The sequence below is a fragment of the Nyctereutes procyonoides genome, unplaced genomic scaffold (genome assembly GCF_905146905.1).
Source record: "Nyctereutes procyonoides isolate TBG_1078 unplaced genomic scaffold, NYPRO_anot_genome, whole genome shotgun sequence".
Classification (NCBI taxonomy): Eukaryota; Metazoa; Chordata; class Mammalia; order Carnivora; family Canidae; genus Nyctereutes; species Nyctereutes procyonoides.
The window spans coordinates 8,711,695-8,725,210 of record NW_026575020.1 but is presented as its reverse complement, the minus strand read 5'-3'; the positions used below and the strand labels follow the sequence as shown (position 1 = coordinate 8,725,210).

General features: G+C 45.2%; 1 protein-coding gene across 7 annotated transcripts in view; it reads left to right on the top strand.

Moving 5' to 3' along the window:
- The window catches only part of SPAG9 (sperm associated antigen 9), a 142,007-nt gene extending 136,198 nt beyond the window's left edge, over nucleotides 1-5,809 (top strand). For all 7 annotated transcript variants that reach the window (XM_055318486.1, XM_055318496.1, XM_055318488.1 and 4 more), the window contains one exon: nucleotides 2,248-5,809. In XM_055318486.1, coding sequence (XP_055174461.1) covers nucleotides 2,248-2,363 — 116 coding nt within the window. In that variant the 3' untranslated portion in view covers nucleotides 2,364-5,809. The remainder of the gene's footprint in view (nucleotides 1-2,247) is intronic.
- Nucleotides 5,810-13,516: the final 7,707 nt, after the last annotated feature.

Genomic DNA, 13,516 nt, shown 5'->3' with positions numbered 1-13,516 from the left:
CTGTTTATCACCAGTCTTCTAGTTTCAGTGGTTTAATTAAGATGTAGAGCCCTAGGAAATGGTGATTCTAAACAGTAGAACCTTTAAAACAAAGCAACTCAAATACCAACAGCCTTTAACCTTGCCAACTAATTTGTCATTATCATTGTAATTTTTTATTTTTTAGTTCTTTTTTTGTTTATTTTAGTGGGGAGGGGCAGAGGGAGAAGAGGGAGAGACTCTATAGCAGGCTTCATGCTGAACATGAAGCCCAACCTGGCACTTGGTCTCACCACCCTGAAATCATGACCTGAGCTAAAATCAAGAGTCAGACACTTAACTGACTAAGCCACCAAGGCATCCCTCATTGTAATTTTTTAAAATTTAAAAACCAAACTCAATTTTTTTACATTCTTGGATTTTGTCTTGAATCTTTGAGATCGTGCTCCACTACACAGTTGGACATTGCTGTGAAAGGGTCACAAAGAGGTAGGTTAAAGAGTATTTGGCCTGCAGAGAAAAATGACAATTTTTAGGGATTTTTTTCTCTGCCAGTTTCTCGTTGACGCTACCAATGTTTTCTTTTGCCCAGCTGAAATTCAGGTGAGATACATGGCAAAACTAGCAGATCAGCAGTGTACCTTTGCCCCTTGGTATATAAATATGTAGGATTCTGCTGAAGAATCCACCCCAGAGACAGTTGTCACTGAGTTGTGTCAGAATAACCCTGATCTGCAACAGCAAAACTAGGGATGTACGTTGTAGAGAGGAGTGTGCTTTGCTTGCCCTGGCCCTTGGGGAGCAGTGTCTTTAGTCAGGACTTCATTTATCCAGTTCATTCAGCTATTCCTAGGAGAACCTATAGCCTTCTGTGGCTTCGGCCTTGTGCCTTCATTTCTACCATACACCATTAATTCATAATCTATCCTAAACTTGAAAGTCATGGGAAGAAAAACCCAATATAGAGGGGCCTTTGCTGGCTTAGTGGAGCTTGCGACTCTTGATCTCAGGGTGGTGAGCTCGAGCCCCACATTGGGTGTAGAGATTGCTTAAAAATAAAATCTTAGGGACACCTGGGTGGTTCAGTTGGTTAAGCGTCTGCCTTCAGCTCGGGGCATGGTCTCAGGGTCCTGGGATAAAGCTCCACATCAGGCTCCCTGCTCTGTGGAGAGCCAGCTTCTCTCTCTCCCTCTGCCTACCACTCCCCCTGTTTTTGTTCTCTGTCTCTGTCCATGTGTCAAATAAGTAAATAAATTCTTTATTTTTTTTATTTTTTAAAGATTTTATTTATCTATTCATGAGAGACACAGAGAGAGAGGCAGAGACATAGGCAGAGGGAGAAGCAGGCTCCATGTGAGGAGCCCAACATGGAACTCGATCCAGGGACTCCAGGATCATACCCTGAGCCGAAGGCAGATGCTCAACCACTGAGCCACCCAGGTGTCCCAAATAAAATATTTTTAAAAATAAAATAAAATCTTGGGCAGCCCTGGTGGCTCAGTGGTTTAGTGCCACCTTCAGCCAGGGGCATGATCCTGGAGACCCAGGATCGAGTCCCACATCGGGCTCCCTGCATGGAGCCTGCTTCTCCCTCTGCCTGTGTCTCTGCCTCTCTCTCTCTCTCTGTGTCTCTCATGAATAAATAAATAATAAATAAATCTTAAAAAAATAAATAAATAAAATAAAATCTTAAAAAACAAAAATCTGAGTGTATTCTTGTGTGATGAATCTGCCATCTCATAGTGCTGCAGGGGGGCAGTTTCTGTTTTCCTGTGCCTGTATTGGTTATCTCTGATTGGAGAGCATTATTGTCACTAACAACAAACATGAGTTGTTTGAGTTTAGCTAGTTTGTGGGTGTGTGGGCTCTATCTCCACACCTCCACATTTATAGGCTTATCTAGTCTCACTTCTCAGTTTGACATAATGAGAGTAGACTCTGTCCATTTGGATGAACACAGGGTCGGACAGCTTTTCCTTCTTAGCTTCTCATTTCTGTTAACCTCAGTATGCAGACATACTGGGATGGGTTTCTAATTTAGTACTGTGAACTCACTTTTATTGTCTGAAAACTGAATTAACCTTTTCAGAAGTCGGGCAAGTGAGGGTTCTGATTTATGTCATTTCTTGTCCTGTATTCTCCAAAATGGGAGTTGGCCAACCTTTGTGCGTACTGTTCACAGGCTAACCATGGGACATTCTATCTGCTGTCCTTTGGACTGCATATTCCATGCTCAACCTAAATTGAGTTCTTGTTATCATCCCCCAGGTGATGAAGGTGGAGAATCAGAACTTCTTGGAGAGGATCTTCCACTTGAACCTTCTGTCGCCAAAGCAGAAAGGAGTCACCTGATAGTGTGGCAAGTGATGTATGGCAGTGAGTGAGCACATAGGAACAGGTGGAGACGGGGAAGCTGTCTCTTCTGCATGGTTTATTTTCCCTCTGCCCCTTTATTTAATGCTCTCTATGTGAAATTAGTTTCACCACATTATGTGTGAGCATTTCTTTTTCCTGTTAACTTTATATTACAGAACCTGTCCTACCGTAACAATACAGGAACTAGCTGTTTTACTGCACCAGTGTTATAGGCAATTTCAGTATGTTATGAACAAATCAAAGAATGTTTACTCTCTGCAAACTGGTAAATTACAGAAAGCAATCCAGATGTGGCTTACTCTGCCACAGTTAATGTCACTCACTTTGTTTGATGGGGTCACTTTTTAGCTGTCACTAATAATGGAATTAATGGGAACACTTGATAAATGAAATTGTACCATTAAGTACAATAATAAAGTTTTTCCCAATGTATTATAAAATTGACACAAGCTAGTATCAGGTGGATTTCAGGATTTCTCTAAATGTCCCAGGGGGCTAAAAGCTAACTGTAAATTACTTTAACTTTCACTTTCAAATCTGACAAATCTTGTTTATATGGTATATAAAACCTTGTTTTCATCAGATTTGGGGGGTTTTATATTAAAGAAATTAAGACTACACTATTTAAATAAAAGTTTCCTGTTTCTGACTTATTAGAGCTCTAAAGTTTATGAGGCCTGCTCTCTGAGTACTAGTCTCATTTTCATACTGACGTGTCTGAAAGGTTTATTATTTATAAGGCTCAGAAGATCACTTCAAAAATGGGAAGAATTTTTTTTTAAGGAAATTGTGTTTTGAGTTCTTGTATCAGTGAATGGTGGTAGTTGGTTGAATTTTTTCCATGTAAAAAATTCACTTACTTACCAGTTGTTCTTGGACTGCTCTTACCAGTTAATAAGAGTAAAGCTGCAGTGGTGATAGAGTGGCCTATGGATCGAATAAGGGATTTGGTGAGAAACAGTATTTTTTCTTGTTCTATGTAAAACTACAGAACAGCTAGCACTTGATATTTTGTATGTAAATGACACCTTTAAGCTTTTGTGCCCTTTTAAGATTAAAATGCCATCTTCAAAAAGGAAAACTATGAAAGGGAAGAAGACAAAGCCAAGATACCATAAAGTAAAAGCCCACAACATGTTCATCTTTTTTGCGTATACTGACCATTTAAAAAAACCGACTCTGGGTTTAACTGACTTTCTTGTTTCATAAGTTTTCAAAAACCGTTATGCTGCAGTTTTTCCCTCTCCAGCTTCTTGAAAATGTGTTATTTACCATTTCTTTAAGCAAAACTGAATATAAATTTAAGTGTTATTTTTTAAAAATCTAAGCCTGTTAAACAAAGGCCCCCCGTTATCAGAAGGACTACTTTAAGGAAATGTAAGCACACGCAGGCCTCAGACTGTGTAAGTGTTCTTAAGTGCCAGGGATTTGTTCTTTCTGAATGTCATACAGACATGTTTATAAAAAGTATGCCACTGTCCTTCAAGCATCTACAGGATTAAGCTTGATTATAAATACACGGGATTTAATGAGCTGGAGGAGGTCTTTGGAGCCATTTGGCCACATGTGTCTAGAAGCACATTGTGCACACAATAAATTTATGGCCACTTTAGATGGCCAGAAGGAAAAACTCCTTTGGTAAAAGCTGTACTAAAAGGATGCTTTTTTTGCTTGAACTACTCAATCACTTTTCTTCAAGGCACCAAAACTTGGGCCACTTATCATAGCTGAGAAGCTATGTTTTTATTTTAAATCCAAGCCATTTTTGGCAATGCCTAAAAACAAAACAAAACAAAAAAAAAAAACCCACATTTTTAAACATTTTGGGGGAATGTTGTATAAATTCAGAAAAAGGCAACACCAAAGTGTTTGGAAATTTTAGTCCCAAGAAGTAAGCATCCCAGAGTAAGACTCCATCTGCTGTTCAGTCTTTTACATGTTTGTATGACCAAATGTAATTTAGGAAATCAGGAGGTTAAAGATGAAAAATGCAGACATGTTACAATGGTTCTGATTGTTCTTTTTAAACTTACTGGCTCTAACATAAGGAATATAGGGGTGTAGCTATTTTATCTAAAGCTGTCAGATTATCTGTTGCCCTGTTAATAACTTCAGGGACTAGAGACAAATGCCTGTACAAGTTGTTTTAAGGACTTGTCCTTGTATTTGTAATTTCATTTGAATATTTCCCACAGATTGTTTTATTTCCCCCATTCCCCCAATAATAGGCTTATATTCTTGTAACATTTACTTTGGTCAAGGTGGTAACAGTTGCTTCCGTAACCAGAATGTAAGCTTCTTGAAGCAGCAAAGTGGTTGGTGCATACTTCCTGTACCTACCAACTCAAGGATAGAGAAAAGTTGGTCTCTCCATGTAAAAAAATATAGATTTCCCCTAGTTGGAAGAAATAAGGGATACCCAAGAATTTTCTCATTTTGTTATTCATGGGTTATGTATGAGGTTGAACCATGTGAAATTGCCGATGCTCGACCATTGCTCATCTGCAAAAATGAAAGTATCCTGTACACCAACCTAACACTTACTATGAAATGCAGGTTGAAATCCCTGTGAGGCAAAGGGAGAATATTCTTGAAGAACACTGTTTTGAGAGTGTTTTTCTCCAACCTGTGTGGATCTAAATTTTTTAAATAGGAACGAATATCTTAATAGATGCAGCTTTTTGAGAGTTTAAAACATTTTGAGCACAAAGTATGCAGCACATAACTTTTCAAATTAAGTGTGTTTGCATAGAAAAGATTAAAATACATGCTCTCAGTTGCTGTATTGTTCATTTCTTGTAAAGGTCTAACTGCATTTGAGAATAGACCCTTTAACATAGGCTGCCTTAGTAACAAAACAAAGCAAAACAATTGTCTCATTAACTGTCCTAAAGAATGTGCGTCTTTCTTGCAAATGCTGTGGAACTGAATATTTATTTCATTGTGAGTATTATGATCGTTACCAAAGGACTCAAGCAGAGTTAGGGCTCTTCTTAATTGATCATGTTGAGAAAGGGACTCAATTGGCCCCAGTTTATAACATGGGAAGAGTAGAGAAGAGAGAATTAAATGTGGAAATCATAAATGCTTTTCTAACAGGGTTATGCTATTTTGTAACACTAAATGTCTTTTTCTTTCTCTTAAAAATTAAGTTTTTATTATTAATTTTGTCATACATTTCTCAATATATTTGAATATATTTTAACCATTTTATGTTCTCAATTTGTTTTTTGTCCTAGACATTTTATCCAGACTTTTACTGGCCTCTATAATCTGAAAAATGGGTTCTAGAGTGTCCCACTTGTTGTCTCTTAGAGGCTGAGGCTTCATTTCTATGAGCAAAAAGCTCATTTAGCAATGTAGTTATTTCAGTATTTATTTCTATTATGGAACCCCTGGGGTTCGGAATGTAACTTTGTACATGAAATATATATAAATATGTATATGAAACATGTATGAGGTCCAGTGTATTTTGTTTTGGTTTTGCCTTTCTTAGGGGTCTGGACTTGGTTTTTATTCAACAGTCTAATAATAATCTTCCCCCATCAAACATGACAGCACGGACTGTCGCCATTTGCTCAGGCTGAAGGTGAGTAGTGGGGAATACATGAAGAACATGATTGCTTGGCTCACATGTTCAAATGAGTAATAGACAATAGGGCTTTCTAGAAATGTGGGTGTGCTGAGTAACAACCCACACATGATATAAGGCATACCAGTTGCCATGTTGACTCAGTAATGAGAGGCAGGCTGTAATGTAGATGTTAATAATACACTGTGCTTATTTGTGACCCATTTGCATGAAAGAGACTCTGGAAGGAAGGATGATTATAAAACTAATCATGTGGTAGCACAGCGTGAATCCATATTCAGAGCAGTGGTATTTAGTCCAATCCTGTATACTTTGTTTACAGGAAATGTGGGGCTCTGACAGGACAGTAAAAGTAGCCCCAATCAGCATATTAATAGGCTAGTTCACTTGATGAAGGCACAGCGATCCATCCAGTTGAGGCTGGATGCTCTAGAGTATAATTAATAACCTGGCTCATTCCTGCTCTACAGGACCTTACCTAACTGCCCCCTTGGTCTTCTGGGGCCTGCCAAGTCATTGTTTTGGAAACTGATTAATTTTTTTCAGCCTCATTCATTTTACTGATCCAGCCAGTCTTAGAAGAAGCCAGAGGAGCGAGCAGCACAGGAAAGGACATGTTCATTATAGTTTTGTTGGGGGCTGTCCTCAGCACAGAGACTGTGGCCTGAAGTCCCACCCAGTGAGGAAACTGTCTTTCAAGCCTTAGTGGAACAATAACTGCACAAGTGCCCAAGCTCACCCTCATCCAGCCCCCAAACATCACCCATTCTGCATAGGCATGAGAACTGGACGGCCACAAAGGGCATGGGCTTAATTTTCTGCAGTGGCAAATTTGTTAGGAAAGGTTTTATAGTTAGGAGACTTCTCAGGATATCTTAAATATTCCATAATATTTAAGATCTAAATCTGTTTTAGAGATTTTATTTATTTGAGAGAGAGAAACAGGATCGGTGGCTGGTGAAGGGTTGGGGGGAGCAGAGGGAGAGGGACAGGCAGACTGCATGCACACTGAGCACACAGCCGACACGGGACTGGATCCCATGACCCTGCAATCGTGACCTGATCCGAAATCGAGTCAGACAACCAACCGAGTCACCCAGGGGCCCCAATACAGTTCAGTTTTAAATTCCTTTCCTTTAGGGACTCCTGGGTGGCTCAGCAGTTGTGCATCTGCCTTTGACTCAGGGCCTGATCCTGGGGACCTGGGATCAAGTCCCACGTCAGGCTCCCTGCATGGAGTGGAGCCTGCTTCTCCCTCTGCCTGTGTCTCTACCTCTCTGTGTCTCTCATGAATAAATGAATAAAATCTTTTTTAAAAATAATAAACTCCTTTTCTTTAGAGACCTAGTGATATATAGCAGGAAAGAAGGCTCTAGACCTGTCTAGGCGCTGCCCCTAGAAACTGCAACTGTAAGCAAGTCACTTTAACATAGTACCTCAGAAGCACCCATAAAGATGTAAAACTCCACCCTAGACCTACTGAATAGGACTCTGTTGTGGGCCTGGTCCCAGCATCTGTGAAGTGTCATAGGTTAAGTGTGAAGTGTGGCTTAGGCTGAGGAGCATTTCTGTAACATCTTTGGGACTAAGTAGGTCTCCCTTGGGTTAAAGGGGGGGTGGTTTATCCAGGCGATGTAAAAAGTGCTGGCTCCAGCCCTCTCTGAGTCTGATTTGCCTCCATGTGTTGTCTGTATACATACCAGCTACTCCTGTTTATGGGCCGTGGTTAGCCAGGCCCCTGCAAGGCCTGGATACCTGGGAGGTGGAATTTACTTACAGTGTATTTTTCAGAATGACACCCACAAAAGGAGCCATATTGTTCAGCTGCTCAATTTTATGTCCCAGCAGAACGTTGCCTCCCAGCCACCGACAATAAGTAGTTATGATTTGATCCCAGACTCAAAGGAGAAAGGTGGAGCAATGAAGCCCAGTCAGGCTGGCCGCTTTTACGCAGTAGCTGCAGTTCTCCACCAGGCCAGGAGGGGGAGTATGGCCAGAGTCGCCTACGTACTAGTTCCAGAAATCACTTCCTTCTTCCTCTCACCTCTGGGAGTGTCTGACTCTGCTGGAGTATCTGGATAAACAGTTACTCAGGTGATTCTGATGCTTGCATTGGGGACAGCTGCTTGAGACAAACGCAAGCCCAGCTGGACTCCCAGACAGGTTTTCCAGGAGCAGAACGCTTCATTCATTCTTAGCTGTTTTTGTTTTTGTTTTAATTCTTTAAAAAGATGTAGAGAGAGAGAGAGAGAGAGCACGAGCTAGGGGAGAGGTAGACAAGCAGACTCCCCGCTGAGCAGGAGCCTGAAGCAGAGCTCCATATGAGGACCTCAAGATCGTGACCGGAGCCGAAGGCAGGCGCCCCTATTCTTAGCTGCTGCTTACTGGCACATGGTGGCCTGCCAGCAGGCTCAGCCCAGGACTCTTTCATGTCCCGTGCACTTGGTAAGATGATTTTTTCATAGGAAAAAAAAAGCCATAACCTTTCAGATGCTACCATGACTAGCTTGCATTTGCATGACATCTAATAGTTTTCTGAGAGTATTTATTCATAGATTCATTATTCTCAGGTGATGCAGAGGCCTGGCTGGTCCTGTTGCCCATTGGTAAACAGGCCCAGCTCGGATGAGTAAAGGCTCCAGGTCCTCACCGGGGATATAACCAAACACCCCCACACTAGAGGCTCCTGCAGGTGCGTTGGGAGAAGACCTAGATCTCAGGTCAGGAGAACTGGGTCTACTGTTGCCTAATTTTGTGACCTTTCACTAGTCACTGACTTACTCCGTTTCTTTTCTCTGAAGAGAGAGGAACACCCCAAAGGGTTCTTGTGATGAAGTAAAGTGACACTTGTGATAGCAACCAGCACACCACCTGTCCCTGCTAGGCTCTTGCAGACTCAAGGTTCCTGGGTGCCAGGTGTGTGAGGATGAGTAAGACACCCTCAGGAGATGTGGGTGAGAGAGGGAAATAGACACAGAAATGAGGTGGGACCCAGTATTGTGGCAGCACATTAGAAGCAGTAGTTGAACAAATGCTATTGGTGGTATGGTCTCTGCTTTGGCTGTTTTGTCATGTGATAAAAAATAAATCTTTGGTGTTTATGCACAATTTTTTTTCTTAGGTTTTTAAAAAAAAGATTTATATATTAGTTGGGAGGGAGCAGAGGGAGACAGAGTATCTCAAGCAGACTTCTGCTGAGTGTGGGGCCAGATGCCAGCCTAGATCTCACGACCCCGAGATCATGAGCTGAGCCAAAACCAAGAGTCAGACTCTAAACCAAATGAGCCACCCAGGCACCCCTAACTCAGAATATTCTCATTTTCAGTCAGTAAGTGTTCTAGACATTGTCCTACAAGAAGTAGGTGAGGAAGCAGAGGTACCTTGGGCTTGTCAGATCTCTCAGGGAATACTTTTCTCTGTTTGCTCCACCCTCCCCAATTTAAGGAAAAGGGAGCATTCCATGAAAATTCAATACAGGAGGAAACCATATTCTCTTTTGCATCTAAGAGTTAATTTCATTGCTGTGCAGGCACACTGAGGGAGAGATTGAGGCATGCAAACAGCCGGAAGTTTGATAGTTTTAGATGCCACCGAAACATTTATTGTCTGTTTTTGCCTCATAATGCTTTATGGTAAGAATTATGTTCCAGTCACAGCATATAAACAGGTTGGCAGCGAACATAGAGAAGTAAATAAAATATCCTCAGATACACTACTGGGTGTGGAATGGTGGCAAGAAGGGCTAGAGGCTGTCTACATGGCTAGCATTACTAATTTTTAAAAGCTGAGCGCTACTCTGCCCAGGCAAGACCCCAAACCTCCAGCTGCTAAGATTTTTGCAGGATATCTCAAGTGCAGACACAACTCAGAGTGGAGCAGTCTTTCCAAAACTTGAATCTCCTCATCAGGAGTATTGTAATGATGAGCTCTCATTGGCAGCATTGTTGGAGATAAAATGAGATCATGTACCACTCAACAGTAAACATCTGTATCCTTCCACTGAGGCCTCTATTTCTTTTCCTGTCGTCCTTCTACATGACGCCTCCCTTTCCCTTACCTTTGGCTAGCCCAGACAAGTGACAGATCCCAGGGTGAATTTTCAGCTGCTACCTTTTACTGCATATTGGCCTATTAAGCTTATCAGACCATCCTGCCCCCTGTTAAGGCCATGTTTCTGGGGCCCCAGGTGACAGCCCTTTCTTCCAAAGACCCCTCTGTGTGATAAGTTGTGAGCCTAAAGTCAGCATCTCAAAAACCAAGTCGCAATAGTGAATTGTTTGTTCTAGCCCCTCTCTGCCATTTGATCCATTGGGAGCCCTCTCCTCACCATGGGCCCTCAGTTTTTCTTCTCTGTAAAAGCTGGGCTTGCCTTGGATGAGCACTAAGGCTTATTCCAAGGTGACATTCTCTAAGGGTGAGTCATCTGGGCCATGTAATTGTAATATGAGTTGTGTGGGCCTTCATGCCCAGCCAGATCCCTAATGGAGGGAATTCCTGTAGCCTATACCACTTGCTACAAAGCAACTGCTTTCTTTGATGCACCAGTTTGTCCCTGAGCCATCAAGGCTTTACTTCTACGAATAGGAGGAATACTTCTTAATTAAAAAGACAGACCTGGTTGAGTTCTCCGGTACTCCATTACTTCCTGGAGTGCCCATCTTTTCTTTCTTGAAACTGGGAAGAGGTTTTGGAGAAAAGTCTGCTTTAGGATGGCAGCTGAGCCTTCAGGGAGCTTCTTGGTGGGGCCCCTATGGCATCACGAGAAGAGAAGGAAAGGTGACAAGGAGGACCCTTGGCTTCCCCATGCTACCCCTGCCAGAGCAGAAAAGGGGCAGGGCATGGGAAAACTGCCTGAGAGAGGGAGGCTGGGCTCTGCTCCCTTTTGAACCCAGGGTGGCACCACGTTGGTATTGACCTTTTTTGTTCACCCCAAAGAGAGACTGCCAGCCTCTCCTCCCTCTCTTTCACCTTCACCGGGCCGTCCACCCCAGCAAGGCAGGCCATACCAAACCAGGGCAGGTGTGTGCCGGGGGGTCTGATTGTACGAATACAGGAAACGGCTCCCCTTTCCCAACAAGCATGCCGAGGCCCAGAGTGGCCATTATGCCAACAGCAGAGATCTGACTAGAGCTCTTGCCTCTTAGTTCAGTGCTCTTTCTACTCAGGCCGCCTCTTGATTCCTCCAGCTCCGAGTTGTTCCCCTTTCATTCATCAGGGACAGGGAGGACACCTTTTCCCAGCTGCCCCTCTAGGGCAGCCTAGAGCCCAGGGACCTAAAGGAAGGCAGGCGGTCCAGAGTCCGGGACTGCTGCTGATGTGAGCAGTGGCAGAGAGGAACATTGGCCCAGGGGATCGAAGAAGGGGATTTTTGAAACCGTCCACACCCCCACTGCTGCTCTTTGAAGCTGCGGAGGAATTTCAGCTGCAGCCACTGAATAAGGCGAAAGGAAATGTCATGGAATCAGCTTCGTGAGCTGCTTCAATAGAAACTTCGTCCAAGGCCAATAATAAATGGGAGTTACATAACTCAGCAGGTCACAGCACCAACTAAGCCCTTTATAGGCCATCAATCCACATTTATTTCCTGGATTTTATAACTGCTGCTGAAAAGGGGGAGAGAAGGGGTAAGGATGAGAGGAAGGGGCGGTGTGGCTGGAGCCCATCCCTGAGCCCACTTTGCTCTGGCTCACCCTTGGCATCTACACGCAGGGCCTCTGCCTGGAAGCTTAAACCCCTGTCTCAAGGAGCCCCCAGTGTTAGGGGCATTTTCTCCCTGGCTCTCAGTCTTCTGTCAAATGATGGGGTTGGATGAGCTGAGACCATGAACCTAAACAAACATCAGGAGCAAAAGGGGGTTAGGGCCACCTAGGGCCCCTCCCAACCACAGCACCACCACCAGAGTTGGTTGGAAGAAGCTATTGGGTCCTCCTGGTGGAGATGGGGGAGATGGAGACGGCAAGCATATGGGGAGGCAGGCCCCAAGGAGGAGGTGAGGCCAGCCTGAGTGGGCTAGGAGCCAGGGCCCTTGCTGTGGCCTCCCCATGGCCTTTGGGTGTTCTAGACTGGAGTGCTCCCCCATGCGAGTGCGCATGCTCACACATACACACAGGCCAGGTGAGGACAGGTGTGTCACACAGCCGCATTTGCCATCCTCAGGCCTGGGGAGTTCAATGCCTGAGGGGGTTCAGGGTTGCCCAGGGCCCTCTTCTGGTGGGTAGAATGTCCCAGACTGTGCCTGTGCACAGCTACTGTCCCTCACCTCCCTGGGGCAGGAAGAGGACTCCTCTCACCCCCACCACTGTCAGGATCTTCTCCGCCCTTGCCCAGCCTCCTGCGCAGAGCCCGTCAAGGAGAGCAGGGCCTGGGAGCCACGCTGCTGGAGTGGGATGTCAGGGGCTGTGGCCTTGGGAGGAAAGCTGGATGGGAGTGGGAGCAGCCGGAGGGCTAAGGGGTCTCGGGAAGGAAGCTTTGGTAACAGCAACCAGGGTGCCCGGCCCTTCTCAGGGGCCAGGGCCCAGAGCTCTCCTTGGGCAGGAAGCCCAGCAGCCCAGGCGCCCTGGCCAGCAGCGGAGCCTCCGCAGGAGAGGACTGTGGGAGGTGGGATGGCTGCAGCCTCCAAGCACCCTTGGGAGGGAACAGGCACGGGACCTCGGAGGAAGAGGGCAGTCGCCCCAGCCCGTCGGCAGCGGAGCTAAGCTGTAGAAGGAAAGGTAAGGAAAGGGCTGGGCATCAAACCATCAGCAAGAAATGCCCACTAAGGACGAACGTGTTTCCCCCGAGAAGAGACTCCCGTGGCAGGAGGCTGCTCCCACCGGCAGACTCGGTGCAGATCCTATGGTTGGGCCCTTTTTTTTTTCTTTTTTGATTTTTTTTTAAAGATTTCATTCATTCATTCATTCATTCATTCATTCATTCGAGACATGGAGAGAGGCAGAGGCTCCATGTGGGGAGCCCGATGCAGGACTCGATCCCAGGATCTTGGGGTCAGGCCCTGAGCTGAAGGCAGATGTTCAACCACTGAGCCACCCAGGTTCCTCCTTGTTAGGCCCTGTTACTCGCACTCAGCCAGTCTGATGTCCTTGGGTCTGGTCTCCCTTCCCCCGCGTTACCCTCCCCCACCGCAGCCACTTCCTGTTCAGGAGCAGCTGCGTGTCCGGGCTTGTCCCCAGGGTCAGCGGGCTTCCCATGCAGCCAGCAGCCCCACCCCAGCCTGACACCTATGCCTGACCCAGAGGGGGGGGGCCTGTGGTCTGAACCCCCTGGGTCCCCCAGTCTCAAGGAGCGAGCAGGACCAGGTGGGGGGGTAGGGTGAGGGGGGATCCTTCTCTGTTGACTAGCCTGACCTTCTACCCTCCTCCAGGGCAGCCTCCTAGGCCGTTCCACATCAGTCAGGTAAACCAGCAGATCAGTGCCCTGGCCAGGTGTAAGGGCTCTGATCCGGGCACCCCCACCCCAGCCCAGGGGAAAAGGCAGTGTGTATTTGGGGACGGTTCTTGTAAAGAAGACACTTGACCCCATGGCTGCTGAGGCTGAGGGGGAAGCAGGTGTCCACTGCAGTGAGTGGCAGGG